This window comes from Porites lutea, chromosome 3, assembly GCF_958299795.1.
Source record: "Porites lutea chromosome 3, jaPorLute2.1, whole genome shotgun sequence".
Classification (NCBI taxonomy): Eukaryota; Metazoa; Cnidaria; class Anthozoa; order Scleractinia; family Poritidae; genus Porites; species Porites lutea.
The window spans coordinates 4,909,817-4,936,818 of NC_133203.1; the positions used below are offsets into that span (position 1 = coordinate 4,909,817).

At 38.9% G+C, this 27,002-nt stretch overlaps 4 protein-coding genes across 4 annotated transcripts; 2 read left to right on the plus strand and 2 right to left on the minus strand.

Moving 5' to 3' along the window:
* The first annotated feature begins 1,443 nt into the window (after nt 1-1,443).
* Nucleotides 1,444-15,154, plus strand: LOC140930265 (speckle targeted PIP5K1A-regulated poly(A) polymerase-like). The gene is made up of 6 exons (XM_073379941.1): nt 1,444-1,500; nt 2,658-2,851; nt 5,431-5,697; nt 6,359-6,723; nt 6,835-7,205; nt 13,386-15,154. The coding sequence occupies exons 1-6, from the start codon at nt 1,446-1,448 to the stop codon at nt 14,684-14,686; spliced, it is 2,553 nt and encodes an 850-aa protein (XP_073236042.1). The 5' UTR covers nt 1,444-1,445; the 3' UTR covers nt 14,687-15,154.
* Nucleotides 11,140-11,703, minus strand: LOC140930262 (histone H2A). Its single transcript, XM_073379939.1, has one exon. The coding sequence runs from the start codon at nt 11,671-11,673 to the stop codon at nt 11,293-11,295; it is 381 nt and encodes a 126-aa protein (XP_073236040.1). The 5' UTR covers nt 11,674-11,703; the 3' UTR covers nt 11,140-11,292.
* Nucleotides 12,011-12,523, plus strand: LOC140930263 (histone H2B). The gene has a single exon (XM_073379940.1). The coding sequence runs from the start codon at nt 12,019-12,021 to the stop codon at nt 12,385-12,387; it is 369 nt and encodes a 122-aa protein (XP_073236041.1). The 5' UTR covers nt 12,011-12,018; the 3' UTR covers nt 12,388-12,523.
* Nucleotides 15,155-18,624: 3,470 nt separating the features above from the next.
* On the minus strand, nt 18,625-26,964 carry LOC140931470 (uncharacterized). The gene is made up of 7 exons (XM_073381283.1): nt 26,793-26,964; nt 26,334-26,389; nt 24,921-25,052; nt 24,191-24,253; nt 23,894-23,985; nt 22,905-23,119; nt 18,625-21,015 (listed from the first exon to the last, which is right to left on the minus strand). Exons 1-7 carry the CDS (start codon nt 26,837-26,839, stop codon nt 19,194-19,196), a joined length of 2,427 nt encoding a protein of 808 aa, XP_073237384.1. The 5' UTR covers nt 26,840-26,964; the 3' UTR covers nt 18,625-19,193.
* Nucleotides 26,965-27,002: the final 38 nt, after the last annotated feature.

A 27,002-nucleotide genomic window follows, 5' to 3' on the forward strand; every position in this document is an offset into this window, starting at 1 on the left:
ATAAATCGATACCCTGATTAAGACAAAAAATGATAAATTCGATACCCTGTTTAAGACAAAAATCCCGAAAAACATACCCTGGCTGGCCGCACGTCCCCACACGCGCACGGCCGCAATAAGGAGCGCTGATAGAGGCAGAACTAGGGGCCATCAAGTCTTTATAGGCGGTCTGTGTTTTTTCCAAAATCATTGAAAAAGAAAACAGGGTAGGAAAATCAGCGATATTTGTCTTAAACAGGGTCAGCGTATGAGGGGCCGCGCCGCACCTCCCCACCCAGGGATATATCGAGTACCCCCCGGGGGCAGTAGAACGACGTTTGAAATGGGCCTTAGACGCAATAGGGAGCTTTAGCATCGACGACTGCGACAGCAGCAAAAACATTACTTTTAAAATGGATTTGCGTTTCTTCAAACTTTGTCATGTTTATTCCAATTCACTAAAAATGTCGGACGTAGGCAAATTTCAATGGAGTTGATTTCTGGGGGATCGCACTCAAGTTTAGAAAGAGAAAGACAAATTTTTCTCCGCTTGTTTTCTACGTCCCCCATAAAACGTGAAATTAGGTATTTTACGTCGTAGTCGTTCAGTGTCAGGAAAGAAAGTGTACTAAAAAGTGTGATGCACGTGAAGAGTTGTTGTTTTGCTTGATAAACCGATTGTTTTCATTTTTACCATTCTCGCCCCCGTCGCCGTCGCCATCGCCCTTGCTAAAGCTCCCTCATGAGATGCCTTGGAAGAAATAATTTATTTTTCGTTTGTTATATTAGTTTTGCCGCATAATATAAACTTCAGTAATCAGTGTGACACAAAATGTTGTCAGTGTTTTCAAGATTGTATTAAGTTATCTACCCGTCATTTCTCACTCTGGTTTGCAATTCTGTGATAATTACAATATTTTTCATCAAGTGTAACACTCTTAATGCATCGTTTTAAGAATTTGTTTCTTCCAAGACATTGAACAACACCCGAAGTCTCACTGTCATAGAACTGGTGAATTTTACAGAAGCTACTTTGGCCAAATATCTTTGACTTGCATCGTCTTTGAAACCGATTTAATGCTTGACAAGTTGGTAAATCCTTTTCGTTCCCAGCACGACATTTTCTCCGAATCTCTCGTTGTTTTTGGCTGTTTCTTCGCTTATCATTAATTTTCTTTTGCTTTTCACGGCGTTGTTTGAGGACCTCTGGCAATTTCCTGCCCCTTTTTACACCATGACGTCCTTGAATATGCTGCTTTGAGGATTTTCTAGGCTTTTTCTTCATGTTGCTTAGCTCTTTCTACGGAAATCCTTTGAAGAAGAAACATCTATGCTGCTTTTTCCATGCTTTTTTAAAATAGCTCTCTTCCCAAAAGAGCCAGGCGTTCATCTGAAGAAGAGAGAAGACTAGGCATGAATTTTAATTTTCGTTCCCAGAGCCCGCGTATTTTTTAAAAAGTACAAACATGGCGGCTGCAAAGCAAGTGTTCTGTGATGTTTGTGAAGTAAGCTTACCCTCAGGTAAGATAGACTTATAATGAGAAGTTCAAAGAGCTGAGTAGACGCTTAAAGTTACATTGCTCGGCGTAACTCAAAAGTCACCGTATTTCTGAGAATACATATCTGTATCTTGAAACCTGATATACCATAAGCAAGGGCTGAGAAACGTAATTCGTACGTAAGAACTGTCAGCCTTATTAGTATACTATTCCCTTCATTTCCCACTCTTTTTTAATTTCAGCTGTAAAGAATCTTAACTTGTGAAGTGACTATACATTACACCGTTAATTGTCCATTTGGCGAAACTACAGAATACATCAGAGAAGTCTAGAATTAAGTTGAAATAAGACTAATTCCGATCCTAGTTGCAGCTCTTGTCACCCGCAATAATTATTGCGCGGTAAATCTCAGCTGATAACGGTTTGTTCTCAGACCTCATTTATGTGGAGAAAACTTGTCCCCGGTGGAAGAATCACTCACCAGCTACCCCCAGGCAAGCCAACGTTTCCAACATTTCCTTATAAAACTTGGCAAACCATGAGAAACATGAGAAACGAAACAAAAAACATGAGAAACAAAAAGTTGGCTGGGCTAGAAGGGGGACCTGTCTAGCTTGGTTTTCCTTTTTAATGTTAAGGTCGTCCCTCTAGCTGGGTCAACTTTTCTCCATTTTTTCAGTAAGGCCAACTCGGACTTAGCCTGCAAAGGAATGGGTGCCGAAAAAATGGGGCACACAAGGGAGACACATAAGGGGAGAGGTAGCGCCTGCCTGAGAGGCCCATGAAAATTATTTTTACTTGCTTTTTGAGAGTGCGGAAAATTCCTATTGGTTAAGAGGCTCCTGAGGGGATGAGTGTTCGCGTTAGGCGAGAAAACTGTGAATCACTCCCTCTCCTCACTTATGTCTCCCTCACGTGCTCCATTCTTTTTTTGCACCCATTTCTTCCAAGTGCCTGCTACACAGGCTAACTCAGGCTAGGCAAGAGAATCAGAGTATGTATTAGTGCTGTTTTAGTTAATCAGAGTATGGGCAAGCACTGTTCGCTCGTGCATAGGGGTTACCATTTTTTTCATATAAACACACGCTAAAGTTGACTTGGCCGGGAGGGTGCCCTCTTTCCAGGGACAACTTGTCTCCATATAAAAAGGCCCTCAGACGCATTCTTTTTTAATTGCAGCATCATTGCTTCCAACCCATATTAAAGGGAAAAAGCATCAAAGATTGTTAAACTTGAGACAAGAGCGAGAAAAGTCATGTAAGAAAAGCATTTATGTCCGTGGTTTTCAAAATTCAGGCTCAGTTGAAGAGGAGTTGACTGACTATTTCAGCACATATGGAAAAGTCTCAAACATTTTTGTGGACAAAGACAAGGTAGATTTTTCCTTGCATTTTAGTGGATCAATTTAGTCAATAAATTCAGATTTACCGGTATAATATTCATTCCCACTTTTCGGATTTTAAAATGTTCATGTTCACACTTTTTTTTTGATATTGTGTGTAATTTTCTAAATGTTTTATTTTTTATTCATGGAAATATAAATATACCACTGACATTTTTTTTAGCCTTCTCCCTTTTTAGGCCCCCTTCTTTCATGACTCTCCTCTTAAGTTCAAGTTTGCAGTAAGCTCCTCTTTTAGTTAATCCTGGTGTAAGTCCCTTCCTAGTTGAGCTATTTTGAAAAAATAGCTCATATGTCAGTGGTGTGAGCGTATGTATCTTTGTGGCTTTGTAACTTTGTATTTTTGTAACTTTGTATGTTCGGATGTTTGTTGCAAGAGCCAATAAGGTTGAAGGTACTATTAGTTGATGCTTAGGAACCAATGAGATCTTAGCATCTACTTAAACATGACATTGGTAAAGATCGAACAAGGGCACTTTGAGACCGCCATCTTGATCCTTCACAATTTTTTCGTCTTTTATTACGGAAGCATTTTGTTTGGAAGCATTACATAAAATATCTTCATGATTCAAACGCTGTGAACAGTGATGCAACTGTTTAAGGGTTCATATTTAAGTGTGGATGCTGCTTCGAGGCATTTCTGACCTAATTTGGCTATCGGTACAACGCACGTCAGTGTGAGTTCTGTTTCACCTGCTACAACTGGGTAGAGTATAAAAGATCATATATTTTCAAATCTCTTCCAATGAAGCAATAATTGATATTGAGATATAGACTTTTATTCGAAAGTATGCGCCCTATAAAATGTGGTTTTAGAAGTTTAAAAGGCAGCTTATTTTTTTGAAAGCTGTATCGAGTATTGTTAATCCTGTAAACAAGCTTTAAAAATATTATTCTCTCGCTTACAAAGTTCAACCGACCTTTTTTGTTCTATTTAGTAAAGATGCGTAACTTAAGTAGAAACAGTGGCATTAGGGAATAAAATTGGAGGAAGCTAGTTGACACAATAATCATGACAGAAGTAGAAATATATTTCGGCAGTTTGATAATTTTCTTGGAAGTTAATAAATGTTAGGCTATCAACCTTGACCTTGCATGAAACATAATTTAATTGCAGATGTTGTAGTAAAGCCGAGGTGATTTCTTAAAATCGTTTAAGAAAATTTTGTAACATCTTCACATGCAAATTGTGTGCATGAGTTATTTTTATAATTCTGTTTACTGGATTACTGTGTGATAACTCGAATTCCCTCACGTACGAACGGCGAAAGGGGGCAAAGTCCGACACTTTCACGTGCCAGCTGTGTGACTGTACATCACATGCAGATTGGCTTTTCACAATAATAATAGTAACTTGGACGTATGAAGACCTGTTTCATTTAGTAACCAATGCCTTAAAAAAGGCTCTTGTCTTTTAGGAAGCAATAGCTCTTAAACATGACGAAATAAGTTGTCGGAGTTAAAGACCGTTTCACAAAATTTTGTTAATAAATGTTAGGTTATCAACCTTGACGTTGAATGAAACATAATTTAATTGCAGATGTTATAATGAAGCAGAGGTGATTTCTTAAAATCGTTTGAGAAAATTTTGTAGTGAAGAATTTGCCTTTTTTTAACGTACGAATTGTAAAAGGGCCAAAGACCAACACCTTCACGTGCAAATTGTGTGCGTGAGTTATTTTTATAATTCTGTTTACTCAGCTAGTTTACTGTGTGATAACTCGAATTCCCTCTTGTACGAACGACGAAAGGGGGCAAAGTCCAACACTTTCACGAGCCAGCTGTGTGACTGTACATCTCATTCAGATTGGCTTTTCACAATGATAAATATTAACTTGGACGTATGAAGACCTGTTTTGTTTTGTAACCAATGCCTTAAAAAAGGCTCTTGTCTTCTGAGAAGCAATAGCTTTTAAAACATGAAGAAATAAGTTGTCGGAGTTAAAGACTGTTTCACTGAGTAGAATCGCACGTGAAAACCTCGTGAATTATGATGATGCAACCATCTACCACAATGATAAAAATCCTGGTATTTCGTAACTATTCAGTATTCGATGAGTCACATTTTGGCTTAAGAAACTCCGAGGAAACCTTAGAGTTTTCCTTCTAATCAACGTTTGGTGAGTAGAAATTTATTTCACTTTAACGATTTGTTTAACTTGCACCAGATGTAACAGGGAAAGACAGAGGAAAGTGAATATATAGCTTGAGGATCGACTCAGCTGAGCGTTTCGCGTTTTCATTTTGTACCGCAATACGCAATTTCACACAAAAACCTAATCTACATTTAGGATGAAAGAGGTAGATTGATCACTCTTGGTAAGGTTACACCGAAGCATTAAAGTTACACTGAAGCATTCAAAATAGCTCATGCACGTTTAACGTGCCTATGTTCTCCTATGCAGCTGCTTTCCTCCCTTGGAGGGGATTGGTACATAATGAAACAAAACAGGTGCATTGAAGACTAGTCTCCACCTGAGGTAAATAAGTCCCCCAGGTGTTAACAATATTATTTATTTAAGGTAAATATAATCTCCTTTTTATCACCAGGGTGTCTTTGCTATAGTAGAGTTTGCTGATGAAAAAAGTGTGACCAGTGTACTTCAGCAGGAGTCACTGCCTCTCTTAAATGAAAATCGTTTAACAGTGAAAGAAAGAACAGTAAACAAAGCCAATCTTGAGTACAAGACACAAAAAATGAAGAAAAGCAAACCTGATGGCTCACAGCATCATCTGCATAGACTATCACAAAACCAAGAAATAGCAGAATTTGTGCCAGAGGAACTTGTGAATAAAATCAAGTCATCTGTTAGCACAGTAGGTTTACAATGAGGTTTAACTCCTTAACTCAAGAAGTGCCCAGAGTTAAAATCTTCCAAAACATTCCTAATTTCATTTTGTGAAATGATGAAAAAACAGGTAGTTCTATGTGAATAAACTGCTGAAGAGGTTTCATTCGAATGGGATCATACCATAGGATTTATCCACCACAAACTCAAAAGTTAGAATCAGGGCACTTTTCATTTTTCAGAAATGGCCAGCCTGACCGTTCCTGTCATCATGAGAATCTCACTTTCAATCAGAACATGTGTAGCCAGATCAGTCAAATCCTGAACAATATGCATGTGGTTGATGGGATTTTTAGTGAAAACTCTTTAAAACACCTATTTCATTTTCAAAATGATAAGTCTGGCCGGTCAGTTCCGACTTTTGGAAATTACCCTTCGTCATCCACTTTAGGAGTGAAAAAGTTAATTTATTGTTCATTGTAATCACATTCACAGTACTATGCAAATCTCCAGCTACAAAAATGATAGTCCTAAGACTTTCAGTCTGGTCATCTTGTCTGACTGATGGTGGGTAGGATTTCATTCAACAAATTATAGCTGGTGCAGCAAACCCAAAAGCTAGCAGTGCAACTAAAGCTTATAATTCCCTCTTAAGCCTCTTCTTACTGTGCCTTGGTGTTTCCTTACAGGTTCAAGAACAAGCGCACTTGTTAATGCAAAAATTGTGTCTGACTGAAGAAGATATTAAGTTGCGAAAACTGGTCTGCCAACTGTTGCAAGAAGTATTTTATGAGGTTTACCCTGAAGCATCAGTCGTGCCATTTGGCTCCACAGTCAGTGGAGTTGGCTGGGAAGGAAGTGACCTGGATGTTTGTTTACTGACACCTTCTCAACAAGATGACGCTGCTATAGACTACTCTTTGGTCATTGATGTGCTGCGTAGTTTTGCCCCAGGTTGCATAAACATTATACCTGTCTTGACTGCAAAGTGTCCACTTATTAAATTCACACATCAGCCGTCAGGCCTGTCTTGTGACCTTTCAGTTAATAACAGGTACTGTTAAGAGGAAGGGTGTTACATTTGCGTGGAAGGATCAGTTTGCAAATTATTTTAACATGTTAGTCCATGTTTTGTGACCTATCCTTTTTGTTCCCTTTCTTGCAGGCTTGGTGTGGCAAACTCGGATCTCCTCCGTTGCTACATGTCTCTTGATCCAAGGGTTCCTCAGCTGGTGTTTATAGTGAGAGCCTGGGCAAGAGCCAAAGGTCTTACCCTTGGTAAACAGTTATCAAACTATGCCTTGACCCTCATGGTGCTGTATTTCCTGCAGATGCGAACTCCGCCTGTGATCCCGTCTCTTCAACAAGGATTTGACAGTTGGGTTGAAGAGCTGTCATGTCTGCATAATACAGATGACAATAACCATCACAGCCTGGTCATTAAACAGCTTGAGTCTGATGTCATTGATGGCTGGGAATGTTCTTTTTTCAAAGACACTCACAGACTTTCCATGTCACGGAATGATACAAGTCTGAGTAAGTATGGCTGTTTAGGCAGCTTTCCCCTTATTTTGTTACAAAGTTGTTTTGATACAAGTTGTCGTCCTATGTAAGGTAATTTTGGATTTTGGGGATTTTTGCCTGTGGAATCTAGAATCCTGGGCTTTGGAATCCAGATTTCAGCTAACGGAATCAGGAATTCCACTAATGATTGGTATTCGGAATCCAAGTTCCACCGACAAGGAATCCGGAAACCAGTTCATGGAATCCATAATCCAAGACCATCTTGGATAGTTACCAGTTGTTGGAATACAAAGTTGTATCGATACAAGTTTATTCATTCAAGTTGTAAATAGTTCCACGTACTTGGCTTAAAGAACTAAGATATTCACCGAAATTGTTCTTTTGTTTACCCACAAACTATACTTGAAGTGAACAAAATTTCAAATTTAGTTTGTATCAAAACGACTGGTTTCCCCTTGGATTACCTTACATGTGACAAAAGTCGATTCAGTTGAGGTTTAATAATTTCACGTAGTTGGTTTATAATGAGGAATTTTCACGTCATAAAAGTGATCGAAAATATCCCTGCAGTTCAACCCCCTTCCTCACTCTGGTATCCCCCACTTCCTGGTGTTTCGCTTCTTAAAAAGTCATATCTATCGAATCAGAAGCACAGGTTTCATATAGTCTACTCTGCAAGCATTCCTAGTGATCACACTTAGAGGGGGGCGGGGGACGAGGGACGGGGGTCAGGGGTGGGCACCAGAAATCCTTGTTAATTAGATAGAGATTTCATGATCTGAGGAATTTTTATTTAATTCACCTACAAGTAAACTTGCTTACAGGAAATTACTTCGCGCGTGCTGATTGATTCGCTATCTAAAACAAAACGCTCAATTTATTATAGAACGAGAAATCCAGCCATTTGCGTTTGCTTCGCTAATGCAAAGCGCAGGTATTCGTTCGTGAACAATTCAAATAGTTTTTGGTTCTTTCTGTTGGCTCTTCTCGCGAAAGGGGGTGCAACAGTCTGTAGATCAAAGATAGCCTTCATTTTCAGTTTGGCGGGTTATTTAGCAGCGACTACCTCTGCGATCGCTTTTTTCGGTTTCTCGTTATTCAACAAGAGTAGTCTGCTACACAGCCGTTTTTAGTGTCGTCACGCAACGCTCCGTGACGACTCTCTCTCATTTAGAGTCACTTTATGACAAACGCAAATTTGTGCCACGTGACCAAGTTTTCCCTTTACTCGTCTACTCTTCTTTACTTCTACAAAAAATAATAAGTAGTTTCACGTTATTTTCATCCACAAGAATTGTTTTAGACTGTTTTTATCTGCTCATTTTCTAGTTTTATAAATTTTCAACTTGAGTTTGCCGTAAACGTTACTCTAAATCTCTATCATTCAGATTGGGTTTGACGCAAGATAGCCCCCATTCTAATTCCTCATGATTTATTCTTCGACATTCTAAAGTAAGCGACAGCTTCTACGAGAAGCACTCTTTTTATCGTCACTTCTAACGCTACAAAATCAGAAAAGTCTTTTCGAAATCTACCGATAATTTAATACAGGAAGTCGTAATCAAGGAAAATATCTGTCGTAATGAGACATTCTAACGTTTTGTACGTTTGAGCCAAATAACAAAGGGCGTTCGATCACTTTTTAGCAGTCGAGAAAGAGTGTAACGTTTTTGTGGAAACAGTTCTGCATGTGACTAAGCTTTTACTTGTGTGTTCTGTTATTTTCGTCTGTGGCTTTGTGAGGATTACTAAAGCACTAGAATTTCAAACTTTTTGTCAGCATTATTGGTTATTGCTTTTGTTTATTTGGTGGCTCCTAAAGGAGCCGTTTGTTTTATGAAAAGTATTTTTTGCTGGTTTTAGTTCTTTGAAGGGTAGTTTTTGTAAAGAAATATTCTGACGAGAATAGGCCCATGTGAAAAAAATTTATGTTTGCAACAATGTTATAAATCGCTGCATTTCTCGTGCCAAAAATACATCATATTTCTACAAATCGGGAGCGCAAATGTCCGTCACGGTAAACTACTTTAGCAAATTATGCGCATATTTCACTTGTCATAATATTTGTCCTTTGTTTAACTTAAATATCGCTTTTGTTATAATTGAACCAATGGAAAGGCCTCTAAGCTTCCAGCGAGGTCCTCTTTGCTGTCATATAAAGCAGAAACGAAGGTTTTCTGGCACAATTCGATAAGAGAGCACTAACATTCAGTCAATATGTCTGGTCGTGGCAAAGGAGGCAAAGGTCTAGGAAAAGGAGGCGCCAAGCGTCATCGAAAGATCCTTCGTGATAACATCCAAGGCATCACCAAGCCAGCTATCCGTCGTCTTGCTCGCCGTGGCGGTGTCAAGCGAATCTCTGGCCTCATTTACGAAGAAACCCGTGGCGTTCTTAAAGTTTTCCTCGAGAACGTTATCCGCGATGCTGTAACGTACACCGAGCACGCCAAGAGAAAGACCGTGACAGCCATGGACGTGGTGTACGCTCTCAAACGCCAGGGACGTACTCTGTACGGATTTGGTGGTTAGACTACACTACCTACACTCACATCACAAACGGCTCCTTTAGGAGCCACCAAATCCTTAAAAGTCATGACCAATAAAGTTTGCTATAGTCTTTATCTCTTACGTCCTGGTCTTTTGAAAGCTCCAGAGAGGGCATCACAGAAATTGGCTAAATTTTTGAACAAATTATTGTCTATAACTGGTCGATGATTAGGCTTTCTGGTTAAATCTTTGCACACTTTCCTTCGGCTAAATCCTCCCTGTAACGGCTACTACTGGGGAAAGGTTTGTCGTGTTACCGGTCGTTTCGATACAAGTTTATTCCGTCGAGTAGTAAATAGTTTAACGAACTTGGCTTAAATAACGAAGAATGTTCACCCAAAGTGCTTTTCTTTTTCACGGGCAAACTTTACTTAAAGAGATCGAAATTTTTATGTAATTTCACTGCTCAAGTTTGTATCGAAACGACCGGTTTGTCGGTTCTAAAGGGACACCCAAGTACTTCGCCCTTCAGGAACGATCCTTAGTGAGATTTTGAGTAGTTTTGGAATCTATACCCCTTGCATACGTGTTTTCACTATAACAAGTTTGTAAGACCTTTACGTTGATACTGTGAGCTTTTTATAAAAGTTTTTACTTACGTGATGAAATTCTTGTAAGGCCCACTTTTTCAAGGGGAAGTTAAACAATGTTGGCGACTTTGCATCGATGCTGTGAGCTTTTTATAAAAGTTTATACTTAAGTGATGGAATTCTTGTAAGGCCCACTTTTTCAAGGGAAAGTCAATCAATGTTGGCGACTGTCATGATCGATGCGGAATGTTTTTCTTTTCAATGGAAAAGTTTATGAAAGGTTTTCCGTCTAAGACTTTGGTCAAATGTGGAACTTTCTTGGAAGTTTTACCGTTCTGTGATCAATGTGCAACGAAAGTTCACTCCCTGTATTAAGGTAGCGTCCATTTGCGCACTAAAATGGTACTAAATTTGCATTTGAATAGTCCTTATCTTTTCACGAGCTAATGCTCAAACAAAATTATCTTACGGCCGGAAATGATGCGGCTACTAGTTCTCTTAATTTACACAAAGAGAGAAAAGTTACTTAAAGTTGTTTTAAAATCGTTCAGTTTTCCGTAGAATTTTTCTCCTTGGCCATCTGTCAAATGTGGAAAGGTTTCCCACTCTGTAAACAACGTGTAAGGAAGGAGCTCTTTTCCTAACGAACTCACATCAATTTGCGCGCTCAAACTTGCACTAAATTTGCATTTGAACAGTCCTTGTCTTTTCATAAGCTCGTTAACGTTGCTTTAAGGTCTGTCCAATTTCCTTAGAATCTGCATAAAATGGCTTTGCAGACGTTCAGCTATTCTTGAAGTGTCATTCGTCCATCTTAAAAGGGAAATTTTGTACGAAAATAAGTTTTCAAGAATTTGGGCGCTAGAATTTCCTTATATATACTCCTAAGCTAGTCCTTGTAAAGGAACTTTACTTTTGGGTTTAATTTCTGGAGTAAAGGTAATTGATAACTGAGTATTGGTCATGATTTTATAACATATGGTGGCTCCTAAAAGAGCCGTTTGTGTTTTGAAAGCTTTAGTTTAAGCTTTCTGCTTCTTCTCGGTCTTCTTGGGCAACAGCACAGCCTGGATGTTGGGAAGAACGCCTCCTTGGGCGATGGTGACACCAGCGAGCAGTTTGTTCAACTCCTCGTCATTTCGGACGGCTAGCTGAAGGTGACGGGGGATGATTCTTGTCTTCTTGTTGTCACGAGCAGCGTTGCCAGCCAACTCAAGGATCTCAGCGCTTAAATACTCCAGCACGGCGGCCAAGTAGACCGGGGCACCGGCGCCAACTCTCTCAGCATAGTTTCCTTTGCGAAGAAGACGGTGGATTCGACCAACAGGAAACTGAAGCCCTGCTCGGGATGATCGGCTCTTGGACTTCGTGCCCTTTGCCTTTCCTTTACCGCGACCAGACATATCGAAATTTAGTAGCAGTGTTCTGAGTAGTGTTCTAGGGAAATGAATGACTCAAATTTGGCGGTCTACGAGATTTATACCACCATCTCTTTTCGTTAGGATCGAAATGCACCAATCAAAGTCCTCCTGCGTTTTTGAATTTCAAATAACCTTTGTAAAAAAGAAAATGACATGCACAGTAGACACAGCAACTTCAACGCGTCTTTTATGAAAAGAGCAGTGTGTGCCCAGTGAGACATCCAATCAGAAAGCAAGGATTTCGATCCGTATGATAATCGATCATTTCGTTATTTTGGTATAAATACAAGATGGATCGCGTTGGCCGATCATACCCATACTACAAGCATGGCACCCAAAGTTGCAGGAAAGAAAGGCGAGAAGAGAGCCGGAAAGGCAAAGGCTGCTGGAGAGAAGAAGAAGAGGAGAGGAAAGAGAAAGGAAAGCTATGCTATCTACATCTACAAGGTGTTGAAGCAAGTTCACCCTGACACTGGTATCTCCAGCAAGGCCATGGGCATCATGAACTCGTTCGTCAACGACATCTTCGAGCGCATCGCGACCGAAGCTTCCCGCCTTGCCCACTACAACAAGAAATCAACCATCAGCTCCCGCGAGATCCAGACCGCCATCAGGCTGCTTCTGCCCGGTGAACTGGCGAAACACGCCGTCAGTGAAGGAACCAAGGCTGTGACCAAGTACACCAGCAGCAAGTAAACTCTCTGCGAGGGTTAACCGCCAAAAACAACGGCTCTTTTAGGAGCCACCAAACCTTAAAAATGCAATAACCAACAGACCTTTTTCTTGTCATTGATGAAATCCTAACCAAAAGAAGACACAAAATAGCGGTAAATATTAAAACAAACAATCGTTTTCTCACTACAGTGTCAGCAAAAGCTATGATAATAGTCACCCTATCTTCGTAAGGCTTCCAGCTGATACTGAAAAAAAAAATGGTTCACGCTTTTTGATCTAACACGGCTGAAATTCAAACGTTCATCTATTCTTTGTAGAGTAGCTACCGATGCGATGTACTGCAGGCGCTTTTGTGCTGTTATAAAAATAAAAGCGCGATGAACAAACATGAACCCGCGACACAGCATTTTTGTTCTTCATTTTTTTTTTATTGAATATTCTCTTGCTTACTTTCTAAAGTGCCACGCAGCTTATTGGCATTTTTTCCCGGTTTTTTATGTTCACACAATACCGGATTGCTTTTGCACCGCCACGAGAATGATACCGCATACAGCTTCTGTTCACAGAAAAGAATGGTGATTTTGGCGCGATTTCTGTAACGGAGCGAAGCTGCGCGGCGCGGCGCCGATCTCGAAAGTGGAGCCGCCTTTCATCGCGCCTTTTTGTTGGGACGTTTAGAAACGTTCCCCGTGCCAAGGAGCGAAACGAAGCGGCGGCATTCGTAAGCTAAGGAGCGTCGGTATAGAAGGTACGAGGTTGGGTAAAGGTTTTTTGTTCGGCGCTTTATTTTTCTTTTCTCTTCATAGTTTGTTCGACGGTAGATTTTTTCATTAGTCATGGTTGAGAGCATTCGTCAAACAGTCTAAAGCTAGGGTGCGTGAGGCTCGCACGCGAAGCACGCGAGAATTCACACTCATATACACAGCTGGTAATACATTTGCCCTCAGAAAATGAGCGTAGGGTAAACGTTTTTTTTTTCATGTGTCAATTAAATTTCTTCGTTTATATGTTTTCTTCAGGTCAGTTGTTAGAGGAATTCTTTTGCTACTTTTCAACCGAATTCAACTTTTCTGGCTCTGTAGTGAATATAAGGACTGGATGTTGCACCAGTACCGCCTCTGTGCTAGAGGAGCTGAAAGGTGCAAAATATTCAGGAAGTAATACAACAACTTCATTTGGTTTAAACGAAGACAGTGTTGGTCAAAGAGAAGACTTCATAAGAAATGATTCCCCTGCAGATGAGTGTCATCAGAAAGCTCAACCAAGTTCAAGCACTGCAAGCTCTGCTATGAAAACAAAATGCGGCAAGCGAGTAGAGTTTAAAATCTCGCCTTTGTGTGTTCAAGATCCGTTTGAGTTGACGCATAATTTGACTCAAAACGTGCCTGGTTCTTTGCTGAAACATATCGTAGAACTAATGAAGGACGCGCACAAGATTTGTAGCGAGATAAACAACGGAAAGGAAAAGAAAATCTCGTTGCTTGACTTGTTAACTGTTTGTAAGACTACCAAGAAACGAAGGAGCACAAACTGTCACTCTTTCTTTGTCTCGTTTCACGAAGCAGGCTCTCTGAAGCTTGCTACGTCCAAGAGTGTTTTAATGTTTATTGTGGAAACTTTAGAAAAAGAATTTGGCTTGAAATGTGAACGAAAGGGAAATTCAGCGAAAAGACAGCGCAGTTGTGAGCAACAGTCAGAAACGCCGTTGTCAAAGAGACAGCGGATTGACTGGCAGTGCTCGGTGATGGCACAGGATACCCAAGTGAGTAAAGAATCACAGGACACTGACTCTGTCAATAGGACGTCTGGTTGCGTTATGAATTCAACGAGCACAGATAAGCAAGAAAACGTCAAGAAAACAGAACACACTGATGATAGTGGTGAAGTTTTTTCATTAATTTGCACGGCCTTTGAAAATACGTGGACGCATTCTCGTCGAGAAAGGCGCAAGCATAAACTATCGCAGAATCAGATGAAAGAAAGAGAAAACACTGAGGGAGAAGAAATAAAAATGCCCGCTGACGATTCACAAGTGAAGTCAGGAACAGTTTCTCAAGAAATATGCGAGGCATCATCTTCGTCCACTCACTCGGCGTCAAGACAGTTTAAGGGTTCTAAAAATGTCAACAGCATTGCTTCTCCAATTCTAGTCCTTGAGCTTAGGGTTGAAGGATCGCCGCAAAATACTCCAAACGTGCCTGGTTGTACTGTTGTGATGGAACATGTTGAAAGTCAAGACTTTCAGCTTTTTGGGAACTTTTTCTCGGCTTTTAAAAGACATTTTATGGGATTATTACAGAATAAGCAAGCATGTTCTTAATGTCTCAGAGGCTATCTATGGTAGTATTAGTAGGTTGCATTGTTAAGGGCGTGGTTTTGTTGGTGCCGTTTTATACCTTTTGTAAGTGATTGGTTTCCAGTTGTTATAAAAAGCCGTGGTTTTCCGCTTTCCGTATTTGCGTCTACTTTATTATTACCGATATGTTCCATTGCAAAGACAGATGCAAATAAGATGCATTATTATAAGTACAAACGAAAATTAACGGCTCAGGAACTTTCATAAGAATTTGATCCACAGATTCAAAAGTAAGAACCAGCTTATGCAGCATAATTAACAGTACCACAGGAAAGTACTTCTCAGTAGCTTTCATTTGATAAAAAATGTCAAAATGTTAAAAGCAAGTTTGCAAGTTATTCAAATAAAAGAGAAAGAGGAAATGTAGTCACAGAACAATTTTATTAATGATCTTTAAATTACATTTACAATTTTTAAAATGTACTTACACTGAACTTGATATAATAATATTTTGAAACAATTTATAGTTAATACTTCAAAACATTTGTGGAACAAACATTCCTACAAATAAACATTTTCTTGAATCTAATGTTGTATGAATTGTACAAAGATGTACCTTCCTTGAAAATATTCAGAGCATTTCCTGTCTTGAATGCTCTTTAAAAATTCTAGAAAAATGTCTAGCATAACAAACAATAGAATTTTGAATTTTGTTAACATAAACTACCTATGTGTTACAGAGCATTTTTTTTTAAATCTGCATGTTCAACATGCCTTATTTATTTTCATGATACAGTGGAATCCCAATTTCTCAAACCTGGGGACAATTGAATAAACATTTTACGAGTGTAATTTTCAAGTGTAGCTACTATTTTAGAACCTGAAAACAATAGCCACACTTGCAATTTGGAAATGAGTTCTATTGTTCAAAGGGCGATCAAATAAATTGATTAATTACCATGACATTAACTCATACATTCTGTTTACAGTTCACCCAGAAACTACAGTCTGAAAGTAGGAAAAGTTAACAGGAAAAGTGTTATGTTTGGCTGGTTAAAAGAAAAAAGTGATGCTTGAAAATGAGCAGAAAACACAAAAATAGAGGAGTAGAAAAATTGGGATTGCACTATTACTACAAATAGTTTAACTGCTGATAGTAAAATACGACAGTGTAAAACCTCCAAAGCATTGCCTAGGATTTCTAAATTTAAATAAATTTTTCCAATCAAACAAAGACGTGAGAGAAAAATGGGCTCCTATATGGGAGTCAGAATAAAGGGGGCCTTTAAAGAATGGACTGGGACAGAAAAAAAGTTTTACGCGACCTGTTCTTACTTGATGGTTTCTCAGTTTGTCTCATCCTCCTTGATAACGTATTTTCCATACTCCCCAAAACATGGAGCCCACAGTTTAGAGAGAACGCTTTTACCCTATATCACTGATGGATAAAATGTGATCACCCATGGGTATTCATAAGATAAAATTCAGGAAGTGATTGGTTATCATCAAACTACAATACTCTATCTTAGTAGAATAAATATAATAATGTAATAATGTGGTACTTGTCCCTTTCACTCCCAAGACTATCACCAAAAATATTGTTAGTTATACTATTGGAAAATGCTAAAAATCATAAGGCATTAAACGTACTACCAGAGGGGATAAGTTTTGATGGTGACATCTTAATCCTTTCACTGCCAGAGTGAATATGGAGTCTTGTAAGGTGTTTTTAAATTTTGACTCTGTGGACGAAATCCTATGAAGTGACCATTCAAATGAAACCTCTCTACCTGTAATTTCACATGGTGCTATTTGTCTTTCAAAATTTTACAAAATGAAATTTATGAATTTTTGGTGAATTTTGCCTTTGGCCATACTTGGCAGTGAAAGGTGTTAATTAGGATTTTATACTCAGAAATCAAATGCTGCAAACACAGTAGATGTCTTTTTCATTGACTCTGGGTGTGAAATGGCCAAGGCCTGGGCCAAATGAGCATGAATGGAGTGAGATTGGATCTACTGTGTGCCCTAATCAGAACAGTGTGGTGATTGGAGCCAATAAGAGACCTTACGATACATTGTTAAGACATACAGGTAGGCAATCATTCTTGCCATGAAGGTATATAAAAAGAGACCACAATTTCTCAGATGTAGTAATGGTGCCACTGTTCTTCACTGTAGCAGAGCCATGTTTCCTCAGGATATGTGGTGGTCTAACCATATTTACGGCTAGCTATGGGTACAGGAAAATAAATCATACCCTACACTCGGAAGCAGTGTACCTGAAAGTCTCTATTACCTCCAATATTATGGGTATTTTAAAAGCAGACAGAGCGATTTTCATGTGACCTTGAAATGAAAATGCGCGAACATAACAGAAACAACAAACGAATGGAAATAGAGCGATTTGATTGGTTTATCAAACGGATTTAAACGCACATGGCTTTTGGTTGGTCAAGCAAATGCTCGGGTGAAAAAACTTCATGCCCGAGAACTTTCTAGAAATCAACCGATACTTTGCTTTGATGTCATACTGCAACACGATTGGCCAATCGAACAATGCTTTCTAAATATTTGGGCTTTCTTTGGCGGGAAAATGAAGAGGCCATGTTTTGATCTTTTCCTCCTCTGGCTGATAAAACAAATAACAAACACTTACCGAAACCATTTTTCAAGGTCATATGAAAATTGCTCTAACAATACCTACTGGATAGATTTATAAAAACTTAGAAAATAAGCACGTTCCTATTTGGCCTCAAATTCACCATAGCATTGTCTTTATCACTCTCTCAATCTCTCTCACATAGCCCAACTTAAATAATGATGGAATGATAAATTATGTGATAAATATAAGCTCTTCTGTGGACAACTCTGGTATTGGAATCAGAGAAAACTTGTCACCTTTTCCAATACAGCGAGATGTCTTAAGGCAGAATAACAACAATTCACTTCAAAGAAATTAAGGCTTCCTTATGTAACTCTGATTTCTAAAATCTGAAGATTAGCTGGCTTCTCAGCACAGCTGGCTAGCTGAGACGTTTTTAAATCCAAACTCAAATATATTATTCTCTGAACGAGTGAGTTGTTCACACAATCTCCCTTGAACAGGGAAAAAAAATAAATCTTTAAGAATATACTTTACCTATTCCTTCCATACGAACTTTTTGATTTAAACTTTACAAAATGAAGTAAAGTATTTGAACCTTTCAAAGGTTAAATTCCTGCTGCAGCATGACAACTGAAGGGGACAGCATGTAGAATGCTCCTTCTTCAGAGTTATGCAAAACTACATCTAGTTTCCACAAAAATAATGAGCAAAAATATTTTTGCAAAATGTTCCCCTTTTTGGAATTACTGACAGTGCAAAAGGGAACTTTTAGTTACCAATTTTATTGGCTGTATGTAAGCAGGGCAACACACACACACACAACACACACCTAGTTATGACTGAACAACAAAAGTCATAAATGAAACATTTTAACAGCTTGTTGCTGCAACTTGCTCAGAGTGAGTAAGTGGTTCACAGCTGAAGTGAAACCAACTGTATTTGGCAAAAATAAATAAACTAACAATCACTCTAGTATATCAATCTTCCCTTATTATAACTAATCATTTTCTAGCTTAAAATTACTGAGGATAATTCAGGTAGTTCAAATAGATCAATTTTGATATATTAAAAAATACATACTTGGCTTCAGGGTTTGGGGTTCATCCCTGATCATCAAGCTGATTTCTGGTGTTTTATTCCCTGAAGTTTTGAGGCCAAGTATGAAACTTAATAAATTGAAATTATTGGTGTCACTGATTATGGCCTGGTTCAGGTACTGCCCACTCAAGTCCCAACCCTAGGAAATAATTTGGGTGGAGCGGAAGAACAATCATTCTAATGTACTATCATGTGATGGAAAGTTCAGCAGTTCTTGCGGCAATTCAACAAAGGAGATGGATCAAACTTAATTTCCGACAATGTTAACCACCTCTTCTCATAGTGAGTCTGTCTGATAGGTTTTCAGTGATATGTTCTTCCATTTGACCCAGGGTGCAAAGAAAGTCAGTTCTACAGCATGCCATTCAGGCAAGCGGTAGCTAGCTTGTACTAACCCACAAGTCATTCAACTAGCCCAAAACCCTTTTTGATTACAATCCTTCTGTAATTTGAATTTCCCCAAAAAACAGCACTTGCCCGTCAGGCAAGTTAAGGACAAAAATCACTAGCCCAATAACAAAACCCACTAGCCCTGTGCTATCGGACACGACTTTCTATGCACACTGGTTTGACCCAAGTAAGCCATTTGAATTATTGGTAGTTGCTCATAAGTCAATCATAAATAAAATAATCAGATGAAGCTCACAGAACTTTATGAAAATTAACAAGTTCAGCACAAGAGTGGTGTAGTATTTGAAGTGGGTCTAACACCCTCATATCTTGACGCACTTGATATTGCAAAATTCAGGCACTAATTTGGACTTTTGGTAAAATGTCACCATGGATATACAAGTAATGTTGATAGTGGTTATGGAAGTTATGCGTCTAAGTATGATGAACCCGTGGTAGTACAGAAACCCCGACCCCGCCTTGATGCATACCCATTGAAGCAACAGGAGTCCACTTGTTGGAAAGCACATCAAAACATTCCACGGTGTTGAGGTTTGATAGGCCGTCATATCCACCAATGGCATACAACCTTCCTCCAAGTGTTACCACAGCTACTCTGCTACGTCTGGTATTCATTGGGGTTGTGAAAGTCCACTGCCCAGTCTCTGGATCAAAGCACTCTACAGTGTTAAGAAAAGTACTGCCATCATAGCCTCCACATACATATATCCGCCCATTAAGGGTGGCCACACCCACCCTGCATCTGCGCACGCCCATTGGAGGACTGGAGGACCATGAGTCTGTTTTTGGGTCATAAACTTCCACTGTGTTGAATATGGATAGACCATTATGACCGCCGATTGCATAGATCTTTCCATTCAGCTCGGTGACTCCTGCAGCACTGCGAAGTGTTCCCATTGGTGTGACAAAACTCCACATGTTACTTTCTGGTGAGTAACGTTCAACTGTGCTGAGCGAGATGTGACCATCATATCCACCCACGACATATACTCTGCCATTCAGAACAACTGCACCCAGGGCACTACGGCGAGTGTTCATTGGAGTGATGGCTTTCCATGACTTTAGCTGAGGATCATAACATTCTACAGTGCTTAACCTCTTATGCCCATCAAACCCACCCAGGGCATAAAGTTTGTTATCCAGGACAGCTACACCGACCCGGGTGCGCAGAGTGCTCATGGCTACACCAGGGAGCCACTGACCTGTCAAGGTATCATATGCTTCTACTGTGCTAAGAGCTTCACCTGACGATGTCAGACCTCCAATGGCATAGATCAAGCCTGCAGCTTCACTACATCTTCTTGGTTTGGTGCGGACCGACTGTAACTTAGATCTTCGCTCTGGCATCAGCAGGTAGTCTTTCGCTTCGTCCACTAGATCGCGACATGCTAAATTATTCTTGATTAGCTCGTTGCTTGAAACCTTGTCGCATAGATACTGCGGACTTATTAACGGCAGACGAACGTTCTTTAACAGTTCTGGTAGAAAATCCTTTCTTTCATCTACCTCTCTACACACCCAAGCTGAAATAGCTTCAAAAACCTCCTCCTCGGTGCGGACATTTAATTCTTCCCGCGAAATCATCTCCACGACGTCTTCGGGGGAAAGAGTTAAAAACTCTTCACTTCTTGCCACCTCGGAGAAGTTCTTCACGGCAAAAACATCGGCTGCTTCTACAAGATCCACGCAAGAATACGTGTCCGCAAAAGACCGGATGCCAAGACAATTTGTCGGATGAAGAACACGATGAAGAAACTGCACGCAAGCTTGCTTCACGCTCGCCAACTGAAGTAGACTGGACGCCGACAACAGGTTCTGTACATTGCCTGCATTTATCTCTATCCTTCCAGTGTAGCAGAAATTCACGAGATCTTCTAAGGCTGAAAATTCGACATCGAACAAAGTGACCTCATCCTGCCGGCTCTCCTTCATATCTCCAGTAAACATAGCATTGAAATAACTACTCGCAGCAGCGAGAACAACGCGATGGGATTGTAAATTGCATTCGCCAACACGTAGATAAATGTCGCATAGCTTGCCCTCTTTTCTGAGTTTGTGGAGCCCCGAGAAAACTTGTGTAGAAAACTCGGGCACGCAGAAAAGCAGACTTTCCTCTGACGCCATGTTGCTAAATGAGTCGCTTTGGCTGAGATGAGCAATTATCACGTGATCTTGACAGGTGTTGTTATGACAAACTGACGCGTTAGAGCGATTACCGATGTCAATCAAACACTTACTTGACATGTTGATTGACAGGTATCAATAACAGTACCGTATTGCTAAACACTATCAGCACACCTATTCAATATTGCCTGCGAATTTTTAATTTCACCCAAGCGTTTTCTAAATTAAACAGGATCTTTCTAAAATTTCTTTTCATCAAATATATTTCATTAGCAGTATTTCTTTACATAAAGATGCTGTTTTTGGCAGATTTTATTTTGCCTCTCCCCTAAGTTTCTAACTAAATATTGAAAAACAAACATCCAGTTCAAAAGATATTGCGATAATTTTCAATATGATTATAGTCTCTGTGAAAAAAATATATATTATTTTTATATGAGGCAATACTTTTTCAGCAAACCAAATTCAATAATTTCAAACTACAAGATGAAAAATTCTGATCATAATAATTATTTTATTTTGAAGCTACAAAGTGTCTCTCACATTTGTCCAATGTATATTTCTGAGCCTGAAAATTTGCATTAAAGGTGAAGGAATTTAGGAAGATATTTCACCAAATGTTAAAATGATAGCTTATGTTGTTCTAGATCACTCATTTAATCACTCATCAGCACTTTTCTTTAAATCCTGCAGCCAGCTTTTAAGTTGTCTTCCTTGAGTTGCATACTCCCAATTGAGAGCGTATGAAACAAGAGAATCATCATAGAGACAAGAACACCCAAACTGCACATTCACACTACCATATTACTGATATTTTTATTTACATGTGGATCAAAACAATTGGAAGTTGTATTCCAATGTCCTTTATTGATTCTTGGTGTCATAGAATCCACCTTTGTCCCCAAATATCTCACCAAAGGAAAAAACACCTGTCATCCCCCCAAAAAAACAAAACAGATAAATAAAAAACTCTCTAGGATTTGCTCAAAGTTTGAATGACTATCTAGCATTGGAAGTAATGGTTTTAGACTTGCTAAGTTGACCTGGCGAGCTTGACGAGCAGAGCAAGCTTTTTTAGGCCGCAAAATGGGTTCTGAGAGTGCTTTGTCACCACTGCCATGGTAACCACATGCATGTTACTTTTGAAAGAACCTCCACAATAAACACACTTTTTTTTGTCAATACAACCTCAAAATATCAACTCCCAATATTGCTTTTCATAAAGACATACCATAGCATACCTGTTCTTCTCTGTTTGCAAATAAAAGCTACAAGTACTTATGAAACAATGGTTTTCTTAAGAAAATGGTAAGGAAACATTTTTATCCTTGTTTGAACTTTAAATGTGGGTTTTGTTTAGCAGAAGAAGGGGAACTGGGGGGGGGGGGGGGGGGTTGTGGGGGTCCAATTGTAGAGGGAATGATCAATAAAGGCAAAGTTCACCCTGAGGAAAATAAGCTGGAATCATAATTAATCCAACACAATTCAAATTTATCAATGCTTTATTTTTACCACAGATTCATGGCTTGCTTTCTTCACGGATTTTAAAACAATTAGCCTGCGTCGCAGCAGACACACTAAACCGTGTTTTTATCAATACTACACGCAACACATGGGCCAGCTGCAACACTGGCTAAAAACAACAGGATATTTTTCAAATTATTTTCCTATTCCAGTGAACAAGGCTGTCAACAACAGACAGCTAAGCAGGCTCACTAACAGCCCATCAGGATTTTTCGAGTCCTGCACTTCACCTTTTAAAATGCCCCTATTTTTTACAAGAAACAATGTCTCTGATACTCATGCCAGTGCTTATGAGATCATCACCAGTATTTAAGTAGTTGCGTTCCTTTCCTTCCTGTTTTGATTGAACCAAAAACTTGCAGTATTCATAAATTCCTCATACTCCTTAAAAGTCATTTTCGTTCTTGTAGTGCATGACCTTCTACCTCTCCTCTTCCAGCTTTGTAACAAGTTAACTTTTTAAAGCCTTGTAACCACTATTTGTCAGAATTATTTGTGTCAGCAGCTGAGCTGTCGATTGATTTTGGGATCACTTTAGCACTTTTTGACTTCCTTTTCCTCCCCTGCAGGAACTTTGTTTTTCGCTCTTCTAGCTTTTTCTTCCTTGTTTGTCCTTTGCCCCCTCCCCCACAAGTTATCTCAACATTTATTTTTCGTCCATCTAGTGTGCTGTGGTGTAGGTTTAGAGCTTTCTGTGAAGAAGGGAATAAGCAAAATTACTCAGGATTAGCATATATAATACTCCAGAGTTATAATCATAGAAAGGTGATTTATGTCCTGCTACCTAGGTATCAGTATATTATTTGAATAAAATGAATATAGTGTGTTTAATGTTATCAGCAATATTAATGATGACTTAAAATTAACATTATTTCTTAAATGGTAAAAGAGCAATAGGCAGGGGTCCTATTTTAGCTAGGATGCCTGGTGTGAGACTCAACCTTTGGTAAGTACATATTATATAAAAATAGATAATAAATAGTGTTAAAACAACTCTACTATCATACATTCATGCCTTGAAAAAGTATACACATATTTTAGACAGCATTAGAAAATAATTAGCTGTTAAAGAGCTGAGGGAATTAGGGGAGGGAGGAGCCTTTCTGCCTTATTCCTGGGTTTGAACCTTTCACAGCTTTATGTTCACTTGGAGGACAGAGCAAACGACTTGCAAACAAAAATTTGCGACTTAATTGACCACTCAGGTCGATATCCAGAGTTTAATAGCATCAACTGATACAACTCTCCTTGACTCTGAAGATGACTACAGCACAGGTTGTCCAAACATCAGTCGCTGTCAACAACAACAATCCTATTCAGGACAACATTCACCCGAACAATCATACTCAACCTACTTATAAATATTATATCGAACAGTCTGTGCTTGGTAGAGCTGGTAGGAAAGAGCCTCTGGTGCAGTGACCAGAAGAGTTGTTTTTACCTCAAGAAAGGCTCCTTTCACTTACCCAATAACTTTCCTTGTTGTTAAACTCAATGAATCCACATCCTTTTGATTCTCCTGTCTTCTTTGTCATCAGTCTAAAATCCTTTATGCTACCTAGTCAGGAAAAATAGAGACATGCTGCCTAGTGAGGATGTTTACTTAAAGTATAGTAGATCTAGGTTATGCACAAGGATTTTTCTTGAGAAGTTTTCCTGGGAATATTTTTTGTATTGGTAGGATGCAAAAAATCATGATGTTGTAATCACTAAATAATGTGTAAAGTTATAAGAAAAACAAACAAGCAAGTTTTGTATTGTACCTTTACCAGTGCACCTAAAATGCCACTTGACATCTTCTTCTTTGACTGTGTATGGCATGTTACCTGTGAAACAGCATGTCATGTTCCTCATTATTAATATTAACTGTGGCAAATTTCACAGTTTAGATGTGAATAGTATTACCCTTGCAGATTGAAAACTTCACTCTCATACCAAGAACTCAGGGTTGAGGACCAATCTCTAAAACCTGGACACAAAAATGAGCTATTCCAGCCAAAAAAATATACTTTTAAATGTACTTAAAAATAGAATCAAACCACTGAAAGAAAATGAAGAGTCGATATGAATGATTGTACTTTCCCTGAATTTTCTGATTTTGGAAGAAAAAACACTGAGATTTCAAATAGAGATCTTAAATCCATCAGGGGTGTAATTTATTGTTCATTCCTTGAAAACTTTGGAACTGATCATTGAAGCATCTCAGAAATCTTTACCTTTGATATGATTGTGTCCTTTACAAAAATCCTGGCACTTTTAGGATAAAAATCTCAAGTCTTAACAAAAAAAACATTGACAAACATGTTTTTTTATATGTGAACGTGTAGTTTCAGAAAATATCCATAGACTTCCATGAAGGGTCATAGGAAAGACCAAAATAAAAGGAAAGACCCTAAACTGGAATATCCATAAGTGGGGAGGGGTTCAAGCCCCCGACCCCCTCCCTGTGTGTACTTAGGACGTACACACCTAGCTAAATCACAGAAGTCTTACCAATAAAAAGAATATATCTTTTGTCTTGTTTTCCCTCATTCTCGGTTTTGCTGTTGCTGTCATCTTGAGCAGAAGCTCCTTCCTCTGGAATTGCTTTCTCTTGAACATCTTTTTTCACCTTTTTCTTATACCCTGAAAAATATGGAGAATGTAAGAAATAAACTACCAACTAGCAGCCTTTAGGGGTTACTACATTCAAGGGGGTCATCACTTTCAGGTGATAAGCTCTGGAGCTTTTCTCTCAGTTCATTCTCTTGTCTTTTGAGCAATAACAAAGAAAATGGAAAAGAGTCAATTCTAGGGTCAGGCTTCCTTCTGGAAGTAATGTTACTTTCAAAGGATGTTTGCCTTTTGCCATTTATTAGCTTATACCACTTTTTAACTTTCCCTTTGAGTTTGTTATTCACTGCTTTCATGCTGCCTCCAGAGACTCTTGTGTCCTTGGTGCACAAAATTACAAATTTGAGGAAGAGGGGCTCAAAGGGGTTATTGTGTGATATGGGATTAACTGCTTTTAATTTTCATGAAAAGTGAAAATAATAAATTTAAATCCCTGAATAACTGTCCTTTTTCTTCGCAAATGTTTGTAAAACATGAACATGGAATTGTAATCACCGTGATGCATTATTTCTATACCTGCCAACTCTCACGCCTGCGGGCTGAAAACTTCGATATCACGTCGGCTCACGCTTGGGGGCCAATTTCTCACGCCTGATTGAAAAATGTGAGTTGTTGCCGTCTTGCTTGACACAATTTCCAAAAATATGTTAACTCAGACCCATGTAAGGAACGAAAACCATGTGTAAAATGAATAAATGACAATACCTTCCTCGCGATCTCTGATTTTGTGGATAAGTGTTTTCTCAATAACTTCACCTTCGGCAGTCTTCGGACTTCTACGGAAAACTTCGGACGTCCTCGGCAGACTTCGGACTTCTTCGGAAGACTTCGGACTTCTTTGGGAATCTTCGGAAATGATCGTGTTGTCTTCAAAAATCCCAGCAAACCCAGGATAAAAATCTCACCCTTATATCTCAGAAAAAGTTGGCAGGTATATATTTCTACTTTTAAATGTTTGAGGAATGTGCATAGGTCCCACCCCCTGCCCCTTACTCCCCTTGAAAAAGTCTTGGAGTTCCCACCTGAGCTTGGTTAGAACATCAAATGGATAACATTAGACCAACAGCCTTATTGAAGTCATTCTTTTAAAACTTTTATATGCCCTAATAGTAATCAGCATCAAATTTCTCATTGCTCTCTAAATGTTTTATATAACTAATTGGTGATGAGAAACAGGACATGATCACACAAGATGAATTTATTTTGTTTCTTCAATGTAACTTCTTCCCACTATTTTTATTGCAAATGTTTATTTGGCTTTTTAAGGATTAATAAAATACAATTTTAAGTTACCTATATGAGATTTCTTTCTTATTTTCTGATTCTCAGGCTTGTGATTCTGCCACCACCTAAAAGTAAATAAGCTTACCATCATGACATTGTACCCGTGCCACCTTCTCTATATTAAAATACTTGTACAGATATAAAAAAAATATAGAAAATAAGAATTACCTCGACAAGATCAACAGGAAGTACATCAGAATAATCACTTCATTCTGCTCATTACTTTTTAATATCATTAGAATAGAAGGGATTTCATAATCTTGAATAGACTGACTTGTTGGAATTAACATAACGGTATTATTTCTAACATGAAAATCACCTGTAATCCTAAGTTAAGCTTTTCACTATTTAGAAGAAAGATCACGGTTGATGTGTGTATTATACACCAGTGCACAGACCTATTTTTGGCAGCAGATAAGAGCCTACAGGCTGAGGTTTTACAGGGAATATTATAATACTAACACTCACTCGATTCTTTTTCGTTTCCTCGGTGTCATAGACTGCAGATCTTCCATCTTGAATGTAAGGAAGTGAAATTTGTGTTAAATTCTCATATATAATGTCTGATCTAGACAATAACAATTATTTTAACACTGTTAGATTTTGTGCGCGTGGTGTCCGCCATGTTGGACGGGAGAATCTGGATTCTACTGCATTTACAATCCCAGCAACCTTTGC

Excerpts from the sequence above, each read along its gene's own strand:
- LOC140931470 (XM_073381283.1), bottom strand. The coding sequence starts at position 26,839 with ATGGAAGATCTGCAGTCTATGACACCGAGGAAACGAAAAAGAATCGA. Across the intron at positions 24,254-24,920 it reads AAGATATATTCTTTTTATTG|GTAACATGCCATACACAGTC; the intron begins GTAAGACTTCTG and ends GCTGTTTCACAG. Across the intron at positions 23,120-23,893 it reads ACAACAAGGAAAGTTATTGG|AAAGCTCTAAACCTACACCA; the intron begins GTAAGTGAAAGG and ends CCTTCTTCACAG.
- LOC140930262 (XM_073379939.1), bottom strand. The coding sequence starts at position 11,673 with ATGTCTGGTCGCGGTAAAGGAAAGGCAAAGGGCACGAAGTCCAAGAGC.
- LOC140930265 (XM_073379941.1), top strand. The coding sequence starts at position 1,446 with ATGGCGGCTGCAAAGCAAGTGTTCTGTGATGTTTGTGAAGTAAGCTTA. Across the intron at positions 2,852-5,430 it reads TTTTTGTGGACAAAGACAAG|GGTGTCTTTGCTATAGTAGA; the intron begins GTAGATTTTTCC and ends TTTTATCACCAG. Across the intron at positions 5,698-6,358 it reads TCAAGTCATCTGTTAGCACA|GTTCAAGAACAAGCGCACTT; the intron begins GTAGGTTTACAA and ends GTTTCCTTACAG.
- LOC140930263 (XM_073379940.1), top strand. The coding sequence starts at position 12,019 with ATGGCACCCAAAGTTGCAGGAAAGAAAGGCGAGAAGAGAGCCGGAAAG.